This window comes from Filicampus tigris, chromosome 20 (assembly GCF_054856515.1).
Source record: "Filicampus tigris isolate MCC_2025a chromosome 20, RoL_Ftig_1.0, whole genome shotgun sequence".
NCBI lineage: Eukaryota > Metazoa > Chordata > Actinopteri > Syngnathiformes > Syngnathidae > Filicampus > Filicampus tigris.
Genome location: NC_141236.1, coordinates 2,183,759 through 2,205,879, shown reverse-complemented (window position 1 = coordinate 2,205,879; position 22,121 = coordinate 2,183,759). Strand labels below are relative to the sequence as shown.

The following is a 22,121-nucleotide window of genomic DNA, read 5'->3' as shown; positions in this document are numbered from 1 at the left end:
GATAGCTCTGCACTCAATATAACGCAACATGACCGATTTGCCACAAGCCCTAAACAGTATCACTTAAAAATTGTATTGGGCAACCCTACACTGCCTACAGGACACAATTGTTCAGCGTTGGCGGAAGTCTGTGCTGTATCAAGCGTACTCGTAGTTAATTGATAAAAAGAGCTATCGAAATGTTTTTTTTCTTCATATTATTGCTTTCTGTGTAAGACAATAATGCGATATAACCTAGCTACATATTGATACGATTACATACCGCAAGTCCGAGGTGGGAAATTCATTTTTCGAATGCACCATGCTACTCAATTGTTAAATGTGAGTTTTAATGCCTTTTTATAAAACAGTCAAATGTATTGTTTTAATAAGATGACATTGTGTAGCCCTGTTATACAGTTGTTGTTGTAATAAGGAAATATAAGCGGTCAACTGGGACAAAAAAACAGAACAAAGTTTGTTCAGTTATATTAAAATTACATATCTGCACGTATTAACGATAAACCTTACCCAGATACGCCGCAAGTCTTAAAGTGGAAGTCAACCCAAAACATTTCTTTACAAAAAATTGTTATTCTGATTAATGTTGCGTTTGTGGAATACGAATTAAGCAGCAAAATACACCTGTTTGTAGCCGTCTCAGGGGTTGGCCATTGTGTCACTTCCGTGGACTGAAAATGACATCACAGTTGCTCAGGTAACGACCAATCATGCCTCGGCTTTAGAAAACAGGTGCGCTGTGTTTAGTTGTTAACCTCGCCCACATTTTGATGTGCACCCCGGGATATAACTTTCCAAATGTCACTCTGGTAACCTCGGCATGTGTTTTAGTGTTGGTGACCTGAAGCAATGTCTGTTCTTCTGAGTTAGCCAAGTCGGCTTTTATCAGCTCAAGATAAAGAGAACTTCACTCAGGCTGGACACCTTATCGCTCTCTTTTCATTCCCTTCAGCTTCATTCTCTCCCTCCCCATGTTTCTTTGTCTTCTGTCCCCATTTTTTACATTAGTATTCCCATCAAATTACAGAGATTTAATGCGCCTTAGTCATTCAGCACTTGGTGAGAGAAAGTCTAGCTTGTTCTATTCAGCTGCTGTCGCTCTTCCCCTCTAGAATGCACAAGCAGGTTTTAGCTGTTTAATTGCTCTTTAAATTCTCTGAAACTGCAGCTGGCTGTTGAGATTGATACACGGAGTTCCTTATCATTCGACTCGCCATTCGCTTTTCACCAAATTAAGAAAACTTGCTGTTGTTCAAGTGGGAATTAAATCAGTAACACCCTCCAGATGCTAACAACCAAAAATTGACAACAAGCGCACAAATCGTAATCGTTGTCGGGGTGGAGCTTTTTTATTTATTTTTATTTTTTTTAATGATCATCGGCAATCATCAGAATTGAGAAACTGTAAATAATATAAAAGTTACATGGGTGGAGAAGTTCCTGGGTCATGACTGAGCCCTTGCTGCTGTCCTCTCATCTTTTTTACGAAGTGAAGAAATCTGTGTAAATAAGAAAAGAGACACTGATGTACAGTATATGCTTAGCAGTTGAATATCCATAATGTGTAAACAGCCCAATGTTCTCTTGATGGTGTCGTCCCTTTTGATGCATGGGGGCTTTTTTTGTCTCTCTTGGGCAGCAAGTCATTTTTAACTGTCGCCCCGGTCCCGCTGATAGTTTTAATAAAATGGAGATGGAGATGTGATTTATGGACTAGATTGCAACAGTCAGATCTATCTTTGAATACACTTTGATGCCTATGGCTATAGTTGATGTATTACGTTGCAGTGACTCACCACTAACACTTGAACATCTTCGGCCTCACTGGCTCATTGGAATCTGGTAAAAATAAATAAATATGTACAAAAAGCCATTGTCTTGTGAGTTAATTGTAGAATAAACTGATAAGACAAAAATGTAGGTTTTTTTGCATTGCATGTAACGAGGACAAAATGTAGATGTTAAAAAAAACATATTTTATTTTAAAATCATTTTATTTTAAAATGAGTCATTCATTAATTAATTAATTTAATTTTAATTTTTTTTTTTCGAATTGAAATTGGGAACTGAAAATCGAATCGAGGCTTGAGTGAATTATTGCATCCCTAAATAAGGGAGGATAACCCCAAATTGTACTCCCATTTCACTTGTCATGTGGAGTTAACGGTCAGGTTAGTTGGTGTGACAAAGAAATTTCCCCATTTTGTTTAACCACATAACCAAAAACAATCTAGTCAGTAAATTGTTGTTGAAATGGAAAGATAAAAGACACAAGAGGGATATATACATTCAACATACTGTTCATATGTAATGTACTATTTTATTACAACAACAAATCCTCGTGATGAAAATAAAAATTTTTGATTTGAAATTCTTTCTGTAGTAGACAGTATTTTTATTCACTACAAAAACAAAAACGCAAAAGGGCCTCAGAACAGTGACAGAAATACTTCAAATGTGTGCAAACAGTGTGTGTGTGTAATGTTCACATTTATATGTGGCCCTTGTAATATTCTTAGTTTTTGTTTTCCGAGTGGTCCCTGAAGTTCACACGAATTTGATTGGCTCATATGCTGTAGGTGGTATCAGCACGTCGTGTGTTCCTCCTTTAAACTGACTTTATTAACACAAAACAAGACAGCCCTCTTCTCTACTCATCCTCAGTCGCTGAGGCAAACCAATTTATTCATATTTCTGAACTTTAAAGCTGCCCTCTTCTTTCGAAATGCTTCTTTATACTACCGTGGGCAACACATACCCGCTCCGCACCGTGCACTTCTGAGTGGGATTATGCATGGCCGGTTATTCTGCGCATGCGTTAAATGCGTCAAATATTTTGACGCGATCAATTACAAAATTTAATGACCTCCCGATAACGCGGAAACTTTGACAGCCCTAATATATATACAGTATATTTATTTATTTATTTGCACATTAGATAGCAATTGAACATTGAAGTGCTCCTTGGAAGTCAAAATAAAACACCAGTATATTGCTAAATCCTAAGCGTCCTCCTCTGAGAATCGATTTCCACAGGAAAATGTTTGTGTTGTCAAAGTGTTTGCAGGGGGAAAACAGAGGCAGCATATAAAAAGCAAAACATTTGACAAATTGCTCCCCTCTCTTCTTGAGAGTAATTTGACCGCTGTGAGATACTTGACTTGTCAACAGGTGCGGGGTACTTTATTAGCTTCCCCAGTGAGACAGCATAAGCATGCCACTGTCCTCCTCAATCAACCTGTAAGCTTCACAAAACCGTATTCAGGAATGACTTTATTCTGGGCTGACCTTCATTTTGAGGCACAAGGTTAAAAAGATAATTCCTCCGCGGGGATAAGAGAGAAACAACCAATCCTCGTACACTGTTGCTGCTGTGATAGCCTGCCAGCTTTATCAAGTAGACATGCTTATGCCAAATATTAAAATTACAATCATGCCACAGGCTGCTGAACATTCCCCCATCACGGTTCAGGAACTTACTCTCATTTTCAGATGTAATTAAAAATGTGGGTTTTCTGGAAACATTAAAAATAGCACAAGTGAGTTCTGTGGCTTTTGCTGAACTGAGGGATGCGTTTGGTTCTGTTTACATAAGCCCATTTTCAACTGAAAACAGTTCCAAAGAGTTTGTTTACAAAACAAATGTGCAAACTACTAATAATATCTTTTCCTCCTTTCATCATAGTCCACAGGATTAAAAAAGGTCCTTTTTGTTTTTTTTTTTACATTTCATTCAGAAAATAAAGTGTGTATTATAAATGAAAATATAGAAAAAGGTGGACACTTTTCTGTCAACCAGTCAATGGACAACATCAGTACAGCTCCACCCTTCACAAGACTGCTACGATTGCTACCCCACAAAACAACCCAAAGTGTGTTGGAGTGTACAATGAAAACTTAATAAAATGGAGACTGTACTGAACTACTTGGTGGAAATTAGTTTTGTTGTCGGATGATTTGAGATGGTGTCCGACTAATCGATTGTCAAATTAATCAATAGTTATTTTTTGATAATCTATGAATCGTTTGGACTGTCTATTCAAAATTATCCAAATCCTCAGAATTTCAGCCTCTCAACAGTAAATATTCTCGCATTTTTGTAGTCCTTCATCAAAGCAGACCTACTGTATTATCTTTGTGTTGAATCAAAATCACATATCTGCAAACATCTGTTTTTACTTTGGAAAACACTGATCAACATTTGTAAATATAGGGCAGGAAATTAAAACTTGTTTTTCCCCCCAAATCCAATTAATCAATTAAATGACAAAATAATCGACAGATTCATCGATTATTAAAATAACATTGAGTTACATAGAGGATAGGCTGGAGAGAAGCGAGTGAATGATTGAGACTGTGTGAGGGAGTGGGCTTTGGGAGTAAATTGTAAACGTAAATCTTAAATTAAATGTAAGTTAAATATTAAATTGTTAACTTTAACTTTGGCCATTCGTCACACCTGTTTTTTGCCACAGATATTTCTGGTTCTTTTTTACAGTCTTGATTAGGGCTGCACCTAACGAATATTTCAATGATCATTTAATCTGTACATTATTTTTTTCCGATATTCGGTGAATCGGATAAAAAACTAATTAAAATTGCTATCAATTTAAATTTATTTCTAATTTATAGGGCAAAGACGTGAAACAGGATGCTGTGTGAATTCAGCTCTTAATTAATTTATGATTTATAATTTTTATAAAACTAAATATTGCGATCAAAAACATTTGCAATAGGCCATGGACCACCGCAAAAAACATTCAAATGTATGCCATCCAAAATCTGCCAAAAAGGTCTTCTTTCAGAACAGTAACACTTGAAGCAGTAAATGATTGCCATCACTGTAGTAAGTGCAAGTTAACTTTATTTACATACCACATAAACACAGCTTCAGCTAACCAAGGGTCATACAAAACAACATTAAACTGAATACAAATTCAATCACAAACACTCTCATTTCTCTCTGTATTGTTTGTATAGTTTGTAATGGCTTCAAAGACACTATGTTCAGTAGAATACAGGAGGTATACCGGGTTTTTTCTGTGAAGTCTATCTCCACTTATGCGTTCATTTTCATGCCTAGTTATACAGTACATACAGTCATGAGCACATTCCTAGCGGTCTTCATTTGTTTGTAATCAATCTCTTAGCCTTCCACGCGAGGAGGTGCCATGGACTAGCTAAAATTGAGGAACCAATTGATCTATCTTTTGTGGAAGTCCTTTGAAGGAAACGCCCCCAAAAGTGATGTATAAAAGTGTATACTCTTGTACAGAGGTGGGCATTCTGTCTGACTGACGGATCGGTCCATCAGTCCGTCACTGACGGATGCCCATTTTGCTGATGGTTGAGAAATAACGGGACACTTTTTAAAAATAAAGGACTAAGCACTGACAGATTTTTGTTCGTCAATGTAATCGGCACTGACGGATGCCCATTTTGCTGAAGATTTTTTGGGGGGACGGACTGGCGGACTTAACTGACTGATGGACTGACCAACTGACAATTACAGTTCGGTCCGTCATGAAAAATGAGGGACTGACGAATGACGGACAGGTATCATTGCCGCTGAGGAATGACAGACCAGCAAAAGGGCCTTCTGCCTTTTTCAGATCTGACACATAAGTGTTCTCATTTGTTGAAGGGATTTAAAATAACTAACAAAGTTTCTGATTAGCTTGGATGTCTTTTGGTCTCTTATAATTATTATAATTTTGACCATAACAACTATATTACCTAGCTTTTAATAGCCTCCCTGATCACTTGACTGAGGAGTGCTAAAATAGTTTGAAACCTTGTTCCAGGTTGCTAACGTGTTTGTGGAAAAAACAACTTCACCAATTTGCAAGTTGACGGCATCATCAATGATTTCCTTCAATTCGAAAAGATGCTATCATCTGGATGGAATGAACAGACCTTGTACTGGTGGCTCCCTACAAATCCCCTGGATAATCCTGGCTGATGATGCATGCGGGTCACAATATCTATTTTTGGTGAAGAGGAGAGATGCATTCTACGGAAGAATTTCACAGCCCCCAGCTCTACACCAGTTGCAAGCCACTGTTCCCCCTCCCCAGCCACTCCACTTTTAGCCCGGCCAGACTCCAGTGAGGTGAGTGAGAGTGGGTGGGTGTGTGCCCTCCCACTGTCGCTGTCGGTCTAAACCCCGGTCACTCCCCCCCCCACCCAACCCCCCTCTGAAATCAGCCGGTCAGTCCTCCAGCCTGCCTAGCAGTCTGTGGAGAAAGTGGAGACTTCACCAATCTGAACAAATACTTCCAATAAGCGAATTTTCTTGTAGGTGGAGGTGCTGGATTCACCTGTTGTTGTTGCCAAGATGACTCGTGACTCGTAAGTTTCTGGTTGCTCAGTTGGAGTTATTATCGGTTGTCAGCATCAAATGATAGTCTAGGTCATGTTGTCAAATGGAAGATTCAGCAGTCCTCTATAAATGAAGCACTTCCTTATACAGTATTAAACCTGTAGAGCTGCTTTACAGTACAGTACTGCAGTATCTTAAAGGCTTTATGATTGAAGATAATATTCTTGCTGTGTCATGGCTGCCGATCTGGCTGCACTTGTGCCACTTGTCCCTCTTAGACAAGTGACTAACTTTAAGTTTATTCATTATTTGGAGTCCCTGTCTAAAAGGGCTTCTTCTTTATATTTATAGAACAGCTGCGACTGTTCTACTCCTCTGAGTCTAATCAGGGGAAGATTCTTCTTCTCTTCTACACGATAGGACTCATCACACCATGTGGTGACAGGACGCTTTTCTCCTTCATTGCCTCTGAAGTTGTTGTAATTTCCTAAAGGAGTTGTGCAGAAGAGAGAAAGCATTAAAAAGCTCTTTGGAGACATGTTTCCTCAGGTTATGGTGGAAGGGTAAGTTCTTGGCAGTGATGAAGCTCTCTGTGAGGGTAGCTTTCCGAAATGAAGCATCTGTTTGTATTGTAGAGTTGAATTTGGTATTTGCGTGCCTCAATCCAGCTGTCTATAATCATTTTCATCATCAGTGGCTACGTTTACATGGACTGGGCACTTCCGCATTAAAAGCCTGATCGGAACAAAAATGCATCATGTACACAACCCCATTCGGAATATTCTGACCCGATCAAGCCCATTCCGATCGAGATGTTATTCCGAACGAGAGGGAAGGTTTATGTCGATTGATAATCCGATCGGCGCGAATGAAAAGACTTATTCCGAAATTTCGGAAGAAACCGTCTTTACAGCGTATGTCTGTGAAGTCATAATACATGTTTCTGTTTTCCCCGGAAGCTAGTAAAAGCAGAGCGAATGGAAAAACATGGTGGGTGCAAGACTGAACTGGTCTGTTGCTGGAGATATTGAAAAATCTTAAAATTGTTGAAAGACAGAAATGGACAGAGCGATGTTTCGTTGACACAGAAGTTGCTCTAGCATCTTCTTCTACTACTATTTCCAGTATATTTGGTCGATCTGCACGTCAAAATAATTTGTTCCAATCGAAAGTGTGATACATGAACACGCAAGTCCTAATCGGATCAATATTTTTTGTGTCCATGAAAACAGTGCATCCGATCATAATTTTAATCCAAACTCCGATCGGATTCAAGAAATTTTGTCCATGTTGACCTAGCCATTGTCAGACAATCATGTAAATCCGCTTGATGATGTACTGTACTGTCAAGATTGCGCAACTAAATGACCTATGAAATATGTTGTGATTACATATGTTCAACAATCTGCCTGGGCCACCAGCAGTGCCCATCAAATATGTTTTTCCAATTGAGAGCGCATTGTCACGGCAAGGTCCAGACAAGCTGGACATTCCAAGTTTTCAACAATTTGTAAACTCATGTATCTTCATCCAGTAATGCTTCCCTTTTTTATTTGCTAGATATGCAATCTATTTAAAAAAAAATCTGATTCATCCTTTGATCACGCTAGTAAAAATAAATGACAGCCTTTGCTTAGTGATTCCTCGTCTCAGAGAATGCGGTACAGTGCATATGCCAGGATGGTATCAGACTTGCTTTATGTGGCAAATTCACCCGGCAACAATGACATAATTGTCCAGGCGGGGCAGCAGAAGCAGTGCAGGTAATATGACAACAACACAGAGCTAGGCTGCTGATCATGCGTAGAGAATTGAAGTGTACTGCTGCTTGCATGCTCTGTGGCCTTTTAAGTCAAATGTTCATGATTATTTTTATCCGAAGTCTTTATCTTGATGGAGCCTTTATAGATTGTTCAGAGCTAATTTTGTATTCGTGATTCATAATGTCACAACAGAAATTCCAAAGGTGGCGATCTGAGACCTTGACAATGAAATGACAATGCACCATTTTAGAAGCGGTCTCTAAATTGAAGCAAAATAAACTAAAATTATTAAGTGTCCAATAGGGATTTATCTGTCATCGGCCAGGCAGCTATTTGGCATTGATTTATATCGGCATCTGCCAGAGTTTGATGTATTATTAAAAAAACTCAAGGTTAGCCTAACTCTTGGGTTGACAAATGATTTGAATTGACTAGCCCTCTAAAGACAAAAGGTCTTGTAAACGAATCTGTATGTGTTTCAATGCAAATTGATGAACCGTTGTCCAAAGGTTGCTTTCTGTCCTTTATATTCGGATAAATGTTCCTGTAAAAGAAATATTAGCGGCACCGTCTCTATTCAAAGTTCTCGCAGCAGCTGTTGTGTAAGGGACAATAGGTTTGTCATCGGTTTTCGTTGCCTTATGGTTTTGCCGCACCTGTTTGCCACTTGATATGGAACCTACTTGTGCTTTTCCCCTGAGCCGTACACATGGGTGTCTAGCGTTCAACAGTGGGGGTCACATATTTTATACCACCTTACTACAGAGCAAACGGTGTCCCCCTCAAGATGCTTTGATTAAAGCCATCAATTTCCCCACAAATTAGAACAAGTCCTAGGTGTCTTAATAAAATGTCTCTGACATGCTCTTGTAAAGCTACTCCAGATATTACAGCCCACTTATCCTCTTTTAACAGCCATGTAAAAGCAGATTGTTTGGAGCAGGGGGGTCTCTCTTGTCTAATGCAAATGAGCAACTGCTCACTCATTTGCTTCCATAGCATATCGATATTATTCCCTTCAGTTTTCCGTATATTGGCCTCTTAATATTGTTTTTACCATCCAATATGACAACACGTATAGTTTTAATAAAATCTTCCTTGTTCCTCCTACCCCCAACATCTGTGCTGTTGAAGCATCTGCTTTGTTCCCCGGCACCACAAAAAGCCTGCCCCCCTATTTGAGACGGATTGTGGTAAAGGTAAAAGCTCATTACAGGTGCCTCATTCTGTTCCCTCATTTTCTGTCCTTTCAGTCTTTGCCATTGTCCTTTGGCCTTTGATGTGTTTAAGCAAAGTTGGACTTAGTGTTTGAAGTGTGATGAATTGCTATTGTCATAGTCCTTAAATCTACCACTGTTGCCTGCCAGAGCACGGGTATCTATTTCTGGATACAAAATCATATTTCAGGATTCTTTGCATTAAATCTGCATCACATCAGTTATTGCGTAGCCAGTTACCACATAGTATGTTTTTAGTGGCTGGAGTGAGCTAATCGCATCAGTTCAATCACTTCAATTTATGAATACCTAAAAAAAAAGTTAAAAAATAAAAGTCGCTTTTATTTTCCTTGCTATTTTACAACTTGAATTTCACAGTGACCGAGTGTGTTTTGGCCAAGGCACTATATACGCTAACAAAGTAGCATCCAACAAAGTGAAAAAACGCAGTATCTTAAAGGAAAATCTAATCTAAGCAGGAGAGGGCAGAAGATTAGGGTGTTGCCTGTCAGTCTGTGCTAAGTACCGGTAATAAATCTAGTCCCATTATGCTGTAGCAGTGTTTAAACAATTAGAGCAAAGAGGGAAGGGATTTTTTTTCATTTGCAAATATTTTGTCATTTTGAATGTGTTGCCTGCAACACATTCCAAAAAAAGCTGCGACAGAGACCACAAAAGAGGCATTCCACAGGTGAGCATTTAATTGGAAACAGGTGAGTGTCATGAATGCATATAAATGGAGCATCCCTGAAAGACTCAGTTGTTCACAAGCAAGGATGGGGCAAGATTCACCCCTTTGTGAACAACTGCGTGAGCAAATAGTTCAACAGTTCAAGAACAATGTTTCTCAACGGACAATTGCAAGGAATTTGAGGATTTCATCAAAAGATTCAGAAAATCTGAAGAAATCTCTGCAAGCAAGCGGCAAGGTCAAAAACCAAAATTGAATGCCCTTGACCTTCGATCCCTCAGACGGCACTGCATTTGAAACTGGCATCATGGTGTAATGGACATTGCCACTTGGGCTCAAGATCACTTGAGAAAAGCATTGTCTGTGAACCATGTTCGTCGCCACGTCTACAAATGGAATTTTAAACTCGACCATGCAAAGTGAAAGCTTCAACAACACCCAGAGCTCATCTGAGATAAACTGACGCAAAATGGAAAATTGTGCTGTGGTCTGACGAGTCCAAATTCAAACATACTTTGTAGATCGCTCTTATCTATCAAGTATTTTTGCTCGTTTTCAACCTTTTTGGGCAATGTTGACCCATGATATTTTGTGTTTAACTATCCGGAACACCACCAGTGTTGTTTTTGTCAATGGTGACGATGATGAAATTATTTTGTTAAAACCCCTCTCATGACGATAACGAGACGATGATGCGCCAAACGTGGCTCTTCGGTAACTAAAATATGACGTGACGTAAATGAGTTTTCGTTGACAAGACAAGACTGGACGAATAATCAATGCAATTAAATGGGCTTCAGTTATTCGTGGATTCTCGCTATTCGTTGTTTTTGTGGAATCCCAGTGAGACCCATTGCCAAAGCCCAGCCTTAAGGGAGGCATATGAAATGCGTGGGGGGCCTCAGTTATTATTAATACCCCACAAGACAGGACTTAGTTTGCGCGATATATTTGAATATATTCGTGTAGCGCTGCCGCTCTGGCTGAATAGTCTTGAATGGCAACCTTTGCGACAATCCCCGGCAAGTTATCATAGACAACATTTATAGTACATATACTGTACATAGACGGCCTGCGATTGACTGGCAACTGGTACAGGGTGTACCCCGCCTACTGCCCGCCGACAGCTGGGATAGGCTCCAGCACACTTGTGAGGATAAACGGTTTGCATAATAGATGAATACATAGACGCCATCTTGAGTATGATAGGCAGCCATATTTGAAGTGGCAAAATTGAAGTTATTTTTGAAGATGCCTCGTTCATTTGGTCCTTGGAGATGTATCTTCAAGCAAGAACCATTGCTATGTCATTGTAACTGAATTTGACGAATATTATTTCCTGATTTTTGTCGCTAATACATTGACAACATCCAATATGGCAGATGCGCTGACATATCGCTCCGAAGGGACCACCCGCTTCAACGGCAGAATTTAAAAGAAAAAAGGAAAAGAAAATTGATCTTAATTTTAGATGTCCAAAGGGTTTGTGGCTCTTGTGGTTTTCCTTTATGAAACGGTTTCAAATGGCTCTATATTTGCGACACTAATTTAACGTGTGCCTTCTCACTTGCCATAGAGCGACTGCGCCAGGGACAGCTTAAACACGTAATGTAGGAAACTAAACGTTGACTAATGTCAGAAAACTGTGATCAATAGTCACCAAAATATATGCCAACATCTCTTCTAATGCTCACGTCAACCTCTGAAAATATTAGAACGTGATCCCAGTGTAGATTCTGTATGGTGCTGAAGGCACTCATTTAGTCATAGTGCTGTGCCTTTACAGCAGCAGTGTGTAATTTAGTGCTTTGGAAAAAGGCCAACTATGTAGCCATCCTTAAGCTTCATTGTCCGACTCCTGAGTATTTGGTACAGTGTTCCCTTGCAGTCCTGTCATTGTAAATCTGTGTACATGTGTCAGAGTGTTTGTGTTTGTCCCCTCTCCTGCGTTTGCATTATCTCATGCCCTACCCTGAGAACACAGCACAGTCAAGCACATGAATATGCTCCCAAGTAATTGGAGCATATCTGTAGTGGCTCATTCAGATGTCAGCAGAAATAAAAATATCAACATTTTGAAAATGGTAATTTTTTAGAATGATCGATCTTAAAAGATTGTGTCGTGCACATGATACGAAGAGAGATGTGACTTTAAATTTGTGGAGAAAATAATCAAAATCACATCAGCTAACTCATCACTTGGGCAAACTATTTCTTAGAAAGCTATACAGAAAAGGTACCAGAGATTTGGCCACCGTCGTGTTATGGCAGGGTCAGAAGTCAATAGCCTGATCCACATTGAACTTTTGCACGCATCGTTTTTTTGAAGTCCATGTCACAAATAGCCAAATCTAGTATAACTGCTCACTAACTCAAAATCATACACGGTAGGGGTGTAAATCTCTCCAATAAAGACGATTCGTTACACATCTCAATACATAGGGTATGATTCGATTCAAGGACGATTCGATAAGTGAAGCGATTCGATTCTATCCGATTCAGTACGATTCTGATTCGGTTTAGTTCATTGAAGAGATGGAACCTGTGACATCGGCCTGTCTTAGCTATTTTTATACCGATTCATTAGTCTGTGTACTGATGCACTTGCATCGTTTAAATCAAAATCGAATTTCTGTTCTTAACCAGATTTTTTTTTCCACTCCTAATATACAGTAATCCTATCTGCCATCTTCAGCAAAGCTGACATTTAAGCACAGCGTGGAGACATTGGCTATGATTATATGAAAAGGATTCTGTCATTTATTTTACAACATACAACAAATGTGTCTTTGCATTAAACAATACAAATTAGTGAACAACAAACTGCATGACCTAACTATTGATCAACCATGCGCCTCACGCATCTAACTTTTAACATCACAAAAGTATAAAAAGAAGTTGTAAAAATGTTTTTACAATAACATGTTCTATGCGCCCCCTCTAGTCTAAACACGGCATTCTTATTAATATTGCATTTGTGGAGTACAGAGAATCAACTGCCAGGTAAACGAGCTCAGTTGATTAGAAGCACCTGTGGCTCAAGACAAACTGTGGCAGGGTTTTTGCTTTTTGGACCTGAATTTCCCATCTCTGGTAGAGTATGAGTTAAGTGGCAAAATCCACCCATTTTTAGCCTTCTCTGGGGGTGGCCATTTTTGCCACTCACCTGTTTTCTAAAGCTGAGCCACGATTGGTCGTTATCTGAGCCCTGAGCAACTGTAATGTAATTTTTAGTCGACAGAAGTGACAAAATGGCCGCCCCTAGAGATGGATAAACACGGGTGGATTTTATTGCTCAACTCATATTCCACAAACACAATATCAGCCAGAATACCGTCTTTCGACTAATGGTTCTGCATAGAACATATTTTAATAATAATAATAAATTACAATTGCTGTTCAAAAGTATTGTTGTCACAGTAAAAAGGTAGAATAACCATTTGCTATCTGATTGTTCCATATTGTCTGTCTTCTCTTCAAAAACATTTGACATGTACCTGTATATATTTTTTTAAATGTACAAGCATCAGCTCAGGGCCAAGAGTTAGTCTTTCCTCAATCATAATTTTATAATTCAAAGATTTGGTATCTGTTAAATCCAATATTTAGAAAAGCCCAAAGCGGCTCTGCTAAAATATGATGGCGCCGGCAGTTTCTTTTTACTTCCACTGTCGAGCAAATTCCCAAGCAAGCATAAGTGTCGACGTAGCAACCAATAAAAGTCAGTCAGATTTGCAGCCTCTTCAATAAACATTTGGCTGAAAAACCCTGTAAATGTAGACAACCGAGAACCACCAAATTATTAAGTTTGGACGGGTGCCTAATTCTTTCTAGTGGAATCATTTTTCACAGTAACACTTATCGTAATGTGGCATGATGATTGTAGCCAGTCACATTCAATAATGAAATAAATGCAGGCAGAAATAAGATGTGTGAAGTTCAAAGGCTTTATATACTTTCTTACATAGCTGGAAGTGCTCTCAATTCTGTGTGACCAATGCATGTTGAACATCATGTTTGCGCCGTCTTTGTTCCAGTGTCGTCCAACATGATTAATTATGACTGGCTCAGTCTTCCTAACTTACTTCCCCGCATTTATCTCTCTGCGAGGGCGAGAGAGGGAGCTGAGTTGGGTGGGCGTCTGGCGGGTTACAAATAGCGCATACAGAGAGTCATGCTGATTAAGCTACAAGCCAAGATAGAAAAGGGCGGAAGAGAGGCAGCCATGAACAGATGAAATACTGAGATCAAGTGGGATGCAAGCGATGTGAGTTAGCCTGAGCAGAAGAGAGCGGCAGCCACTCCCCACCACCAGTGAACCTCAGCCGAACTGGGCTATATGGTTCTACTCTGGGGTGTTTCCCCCAATAGCAGCTGAGCTTTCCCACAGCCTCTGTCACGGAGCCCCGAGAGCGCTCGCCTGTTGCCTGGATACCTGACTGCCGTTGCGGCGGCAGCGAGAAAAACTGGATTGAATGAACTGTGTTTGCCGCCATGGCAAAAGCGCCGCCGACTCTTTCGATGGCTCGCTCGCTTTCTCACTTACTGGCTGACTTGCTGACATGGCACGTATGAATAAGTAAGGAATCCCCTTGATACAGTGGCTTTTCCTACATTCTGTGGGACGGGGTGACTGTGACCAAGATATGACGAAAAGGACGACAATTTGGTAGAAGGAAGGAAATTGTCAGATTACCTGGGATACCAACTGCAAATATACCAAGAAAGGGGAGGCAATTCGGGGCCAGGGAAAGGTTTGCGGCCGATTAGAAACAGAAGCTGGTAAGGAGTGGGGATTTGGAAAGGTAGCGGTGAACAAACCTGTGTGTGGAGTCACGCAGGTCCAGTCTACTGGTCCACATTGCAAATCCTCCATTTTCGTCCTCAATGAAAGATGTGTGCTGGCATCCAAAATGGAAATCCATCGGTAGGTAGCTGTCGTCAAAGATGGTTTTCAGATGACTCATCGTTGCTTTGTTTTGTTATCCATTCATTTTGCTATTTTCTCGCTCAGTATCGTTGAAGAGAGGGACTTTCCTCAAGACTTCACGATGTGAAACTGTGAAATTGTTTGACAGTAAACTGTCTGGCTTGGTTGAGATTTTTTTTGCCACTCACTCTTTTCTCTACTGTCGCACTTGTTCTAGTTTGAAGTGCTCAGGATGTTAGTCTCTCTTGCTTTGGGTTAGCAGAATGAACAGGTGGCTGTGTTTTCTTGAATGCACGTCTGAGACTTATGCCTCAAGCTTGCGATGCATATTAAATGTCAAAAACTTGTCCAGCTATGTAGTTCATAAAACGTTTCACAAATGGCACTTTTTGATAGCTTAACTCAGTAGCTGTTCGTTACATAAACACAGTTAATGTTGGGCATTTTATCAGATTTGTTGGTGTGTAAACAAGAACAATAGCTTTACTTGACGGGCAATAGCGAATGGCAGTTTCTCATCTTTATAACGACGGGTAGCAAGGTACAATGTTGTTTCCAACAGGCTTACAATTTCACCAAAGCATCTAATTGATATTTGACATAAGAATCGGCATAATTAATAGTTTAATGGCTAAGGCCGGGTACATGCATAAAGACAATTGGCTGTTTTTTCAACGAAAGATGTCAAACGGATTGTCTCTTGCCTTATAAGATTGCCCTGTCATACTATCCTTTTGCCCGAGGTGTGATAATAGTTAATTTGTCCCGATAGTAGGGTCCGAAATGGGTTGGGCCGACAATCTTGAATGAAAGTCAACCCAAATATTTTTTTCAAGAATATGTTCTATGCAGGCCCACTTGTTGAAACAAGGCATTCTGGTGAGCAGGTGAGCTGTAAGGTTCCTCATACAATATGCCGTACCGTGTCACTTTTTGTTAAACCATAAAAAGATGGAGTCTCAGCCAGGGAAGCCTTGCTACAGAAAGAGGACATGGGTGAGAATAAAGACAAAAAAATGGGGATATACAGTATATTGAAAGGCGGGCTCGCGTCCATTCATTTGAATGTAACTGTAAAACGCCGGAGCAACTCTGTCCACTCAATCATGTAAACGGGATATTCAGAATGTTTCAGAAATCGGAATTTGGACTTTAAATTGAATATTGGCTGCATGTAAACGTAGTCACTATAGTGCTGGGGACAAAATAGAGGAGGGCGTCGTGAAATCGAAACGTCGTAGGTGGCGTACGTCGTAATACGTGGACTGCCTGTATACTGTTGTACTGTATTTCTATCACTTGGCGGCACATGGGCGGAGGCTGTTTCAAGGTTGCTTATAACCCCGAAATTGATTTGTCGCCTGTGTGAAAGCTTCCGTACATTTTGATTGGCTTTAAATTGCGACAACGCCATATGGTGCAACTGTTATTCACATTTTGAATCTCCACAAAACCAGCGGATGAGACTCGGCCACTCGTGAAATCTTGTGGCGGGATGGTGTTGGGCGGAGTTCCGCCGGCGGCCCTTGCTTCATTGCTCGTTTTCATTTGCGAGTTGGAATGTGGAAAGTATGTGACAAATCTGTTTGAAGGACAGTTCTTGCGGTCCAATATTTGCTGAACACACGTTTTAATTGGTTGATTAGCTACACAGTTTTAGCATTACAGTCAGCTAAAGCAAACAGCATTTCATGGTTGAAACTCTCAGCAGTTGGAACTAATGTTGCTTTGTTGACTTGTAAAGTATTGAAAGTACTATAACTTTGATTTAGGTGAAAAAAGATAACTCAGTCCAAACATACTGGAAGATGTTGTGAATCCGATTCATCTATGATCACCACATTGGCCTTTCTCAAGATACACAAAATGAAAAAGGCTTCAAATCAGTCATTGATAATTGCAGTCGACTGAATGATTGACGCACAGCACGCTACATTTCTCTTTTGACACTGCATCTGGGCTGTTAACATTGGGGAATCCTTTTTCTCTAGTGTCAGAGTTTGCTACTCTCAGAGCTTCCCAAGGATTTCCTTTCTCTTCTGTGTAGTGCTGCCAGTACCCTCAAGGCTTGTTGAAGATGCAGCTCACCTACATTGCCAACTTCCACATTTAGCAGCTGCAACATATGACACATCTTTATCATTAAGAAGATACAGTTTCATAACATGACAGAAACAAATCCATCTTGTTTGGATGATATCCATGTTGTCTACTGGGACTGAACATTCCCTGGAAAGAAAGTCTTATTCAGTGGAAATGTTAGCTGAAAAGACTTCATTTAATCCAGGCATCTGAAATCCTGAAACTACGTTTGTACCAGAAGGCTAGTAAAAGTTAGTTAGCTAGTTTCAAATCAGAGCCTTTTTACTTAAAATTATTGTTTCTGACTGACTGCAAAACAAAAACTAATCATAGCTCAGCTTGGTGAGCTGTGATTGGTTGTTATCTGAGCCCCGAGGGTCTGGGATGTCATTTTCAGTTGACAGAAGTGACAAAATGGCCGCCTCCCAAGATGGCTAAAAACGCGTGAATTTTGCTGCTTAACTCATATTTCATATTAATCATATTGCCTTGTTTCAGCTAGTGGACCCGCGTCCAAGGCACATGTGACCTGCTTGGTCCTCAGATTCAACTTGTTTAGCATTTTGCTTCAAAATGTAATCCAAAGACTCGAGAAGTTCCAAAAACTACTTTAAGTACACCTTGAAGTGGAAGTCAACCCATTGTTAAGAATATGTTCCCAGCAGGCCCACTAGTTGACACACGACATTCTGATTAATTTTGCGTTTTTGGAACATAAATTAAGCAGCAAAATGCACTCGTTTTTAGACATCTCTGGGGGTGACCATTTTGTGTTTTGTCGACTGAAAATGACATAACAACTGCTCACAACGACCAATCACAGAAAACAAGTCAGCCGTGATTGGTCATTGTGAGCGATTGCGATGCCATTTTCAGTCGACAGAAGACAAAATGGCCGCCCCCAGGGATGGCTAAAAATGAGTGGATTAACACTTATTCCACAAATGCAATATTTATCAGAATTCCCTTTCAACTATTCGTTTCAACTAGTGGTCTTGCATAGAACATATTCTTGAAAACAAAATGTTTGCGTTGACTTCCACTTTAAGTTATTTTTTTCTATGAAAAGCCTGCTTTCAGTCCTGAGACATTTTTTTTATGCAAACAAAGTGTGTGTCTGTGTGTGTGTGTGTGTGGGGGGGGGGGGGGGTGTGTGTGTGTGTGTATGCCAGAATCATCTAGACCTCAGAGTGAGAAGAGTCAACACGGTTTTAAGGCACATTCATTAAAATACCCGCACAAATGTAGCACCTAACATAAGAGAACGTTTTCACTCATGCCACTGTTTACATGTAAACCAAAGTCAACACCTGGCTACCAAGTAAGTCTCACTTAGTAAAAGGCGCTTTTCCAGAACAGCCACCAATCAATTAGGGTGGGATGAAATAAAGTGTGTGAGCGAGCCTCCACCGCACACTCACATATATGCAGAGTTTTGCCACAACATTTCACAAGTGGCAGAGTCACGGCCTCTGATTTTGCAGAGATTCCAAATACGACTTGCAGTTGCACAGTGTATCGACATTGCAAATTATAGCCCATCAAACCAGGTGAAAAATCAATTTCCCGGTTTAAGAAGGTCCATTCAAGTGAATGAGAGCGAGCCCCGTCTTTCAATACATCCCCATTTTTGTCTTTATTGTAGACCATGTCCTCTTTCTCTAGCAACTTGTGTCTTCCTTGACTGACATCGTACAGGGTCCCTAAAGAGGAACGTGTTAGAAAGACTTGTGAAGATTTATACCACAAGCTTCACTATTTAATTCACAGGTACATTAATTTGTAAATATGGTGAAGTATTGTTGTCAACATAATATATGTGCATTGTATGCTGTGTATGACTTGGCGGCGGCTGGCTGGCTGTGTTTCGTTCACTTAAAACCAGGAAATGGCTTAAAGAAACACCTACATATGTCAGCCAATCAGATACCGGTGACATCACGGCCCTCCTCGGCCTGCACTCTTGAACCAGGTTGGAATTGGTTCTGAGGAACAGTTCCAATGTCGCAGCCTGGCCTGGAAAAGTGCAAGTTTAGTAGCTAGTTTCAGGGATGGTGGAGGTCAGTGATGTATGGTGGGGCCAAGTCATGGAGGAATTTGTAAGTACTATGACAAGTTTGAAGAGTATGCATAGCCTATTTGGGAGCCAGTGAATCTGAATTGTGATGTGGGTGATGCGCTACTCAAGTTTTGAGGAGGAGAGAGGCCCGGGAAGCTGAGTTCTGAGCATGTCCAAGACTCTGTTGCATACACTGATGCCAGAAAAGCGCTGTATAAATGTCCAGATGGGAAGTTGCTGCAACATGGATGAGGTTCTCAGCTACAACAATGATGGGCGGAGTCTGGAAATTCTTTTGAGGTGGTAAAATGCTGACTTGGTGATGTGGATGGGTGCATTCCAAAATAAGCCAGAAGTTGCGGTTGAATGTCATTGTTCATACAGCTGTTGCCAACCTTCCTAAGCAGTGAATTGGTGCTGATAGGGAGACATGTTGTAGGACTAAAAGAAAATAATTGTATCTACGAATGCATTTGCATATTTGTAGTCCGTAAACACTTTCATCCCTAGATGCAACATTTTCCCCTGCGAACTTACAAAATAAATTGAGTAAATTAATAGCTGATGTAATAATAAGTCAAAGACAACGAGAATGTAGCTGTTTGAATGTCTAGTGGCGAAAAAGTAAATGCCACTTCCCGTTTAACATATAAATATTGGGAAGCTCACCATTTCACAGATTTGTTTATGAACCTCGAAGGGAAGTTGACCTCTTTTCATTATTATCATTACCATTTGAATAAGGCTATGCAGTTGTTCATTTGAAGGCACCAATTGTTGGTTCCCGCAGGTTATACATGAGAAGTGCAGTCTAATGCAGTCCAGACCTCTCTTGTCAATGTGATCCCTGTCCCTGTGTGAATGGTAATGTGATGAAGTATCTTGTTAAATGTGCCAGTCTCCCACTTAACACACAAGCTGCTCTCTGAACCCTGGCAACACCCCAAAAAGACTGACGACTGTGCATGGTGCTACTGCATCGTTAACTGTGACCTGACACATTTGGGTGCTTGCTACTCGACTTTGTTCAGGGAGTATTGGACTTACATAATATAGGGCTGCTCGATGATGAAAACATTTTTAATCGTGATTATTTTGGATATAATTGAAATCACGATTATTCAAACCATGTATTTTTGGGTAAAAAAACTCAAATATTTAAAAATAAAAGACAAATAAATGGAAGTTCCTTTCGGACCAAACAAAATGTATAAAATTAGTTATTAATAAAATTCTAAAAAGGTTCACATACCTCCGTAAACAAACATAGTGCTTTGGATATAAATGCATATTAATAATTGTTTTTCCAATTATTCCAATTTTGTAATCGTGGAGTAAAATAATCGCAATTGTAATTGAATTTTGATTAATTGCACAGGCCTAACATAATATGTGTATGAAAAAGGTGATAGTTTGACACCTTGTTCTTCGTTGTTTCCATTTTGAAATAAGTTTTAAATAAGGTACAGTTATTTTTGTGGACTCTCATTATACATGATACAACACTAACCTAAAACACAAGTTACTATTTTGCTATTAATATAGCAATATGTATAAACTCTCTAGATAGGCTTCATTGACTTCTGAAAGATGGAGGTTAACCACAAAACATTATTTGCAATAATATGTTCTATGCGCCTTCACTAGTCTAAACACTGCATTCTGGTTCTGATAAACACGCATTTTGAAGAATATTGCGTGTGTGGAATATGAGTTCAGCAGTAAAATCCACCCGTTTTTAGCCATGTCAGGGGGTGGCCATTTTACTACTTGCTGTCGACTGAAAATGACATAACAGTTGCTCAGGGCTCAGCTAATGACCAATCAAGGCTCAGCTTCAGATAACGAGTGAGCTGTGATTGGGCATTACCTGAGCCCCGAGTAGTTGTGATGTCATTTTCAGTCGACAGAAGTGACAAAATGGCCGCTCCCAGAGATGGCTGAAAATGTGTGTATTTTACTACTTAATTCATATTCCACAAACGCAATACAAATCAGAAGGCCGGTTTTAGACTAATAGAGGCGCACAGAATATATAATTGTAAAGAAAACTTTTGGGTCTACTTGCCGTTTAATACTAAGGCTAAACTACACCCCAGTAGATGAGACGCAGTCCAACAACTGCTTTCGTGATAGCATACATCACTAGGGGCCTCATCTTGCAGAGCTTATCGTATTTGTGATGTCTAAACCATCTGCATGTTGCTTTTATCGCCTCAAACAATGTTGGTCTAACTTTTTAAAAGTCTTATAAGCATATCAGTTTGAAGCTTGGATGGAACAATTTCTACTGGAATATTTAATCATTTGTCTTACTGTTTTATAACATCTACTGGACCACTTGACATTACTACACATTCTGTCACACCAAGAAGTCATAAGCCATACTTTTTTATTGCTTGACAAAGTGTTACATTAGTGAGTGAAAGGTCACAGGATTGTTGCGGGGATTTCTGACATTGCTCTATGGGAGGCCATTACATCAGTGTTACTTCCCGTGGAAAAGGGCAGCCATTCAATGCAGTGAAACTCTGGAAAACCACATGTGGATTCTTCCTCTAGGGAGCTACCTCTTCATTGAGCTAACGCTTTCTGTAAGTGACTTGCTACAACTAATTGAATCCAGGAGTATTGCATGTATTGTACCCATTAAACAAGCCCGGTGCGTAACTGGATCAGTTGATGGTCCAGGTAATTACACGACTAGGATGCTTTCTGCCACAATGACTTAAATTAGATGATTAATTAACAAGACCGCATCTATGTCGAAGTAGAATGTTTGTTTTTGTTGGTAACATCTTCCATGGACCCCACGACAAAAATTATGAATTACTCGTAATGTTGTAGAAATACTTTGTACAATGCAGGAGACGATATTCGGCAATAATCAAAATGATTTAATGATGATTCAGTTGTTTAGCGATACAGTGGAACTTTTAAAATGGGGGGGGATGGGAAATCAGGCAGTTGGGTTACAAGATTTAACTGTTGAACTCTGTATGTTGTGGCTTTTCATCTTACTGGAAGGCCTGCGCATTGTCCTGCCACACTTACTCA

At 39.9% G+C, this 22,121-nt stretch overlaps 1 protein-coding gene across 6 annotated transcripts in view; it reads left to right on the top strand.

Moving 5' to 3' along the window:
* enah (ENAH actin regulator) overlaps positions 1-22,121 on the top strand; it is a 92,658-nt gene that overhangs the window by 12,605 nt on the left and 57,932 nt on the right. Inside the window, exon 1 of one of the 6 annotated variants that reach the window (XM_086018256.1) lies at positions 6,207-6,351. The exons of 1 other annotated variant lie outside the window; for it this stretch is intronic. In XM_086018256.1, the coding sequence (XP_085874382.1) occupies positions 6,338-6,351 (14 nt within the window). In that variant the 5' untranslated portion in view covers positions 6,207-6,337. Of the gene's footprint in view, positions 1-6,206; positions 6,352-9,851; positions 9,994-14,159; positions 14,573-14,632; positions 14,921-22,121 lie in introns of those variants that run through there. 4 more of the 6 variants (XM_086018254.1, XM_086018255.1, XM_086018257.1 and 1 more) reach the window with 4 other exon arrangements.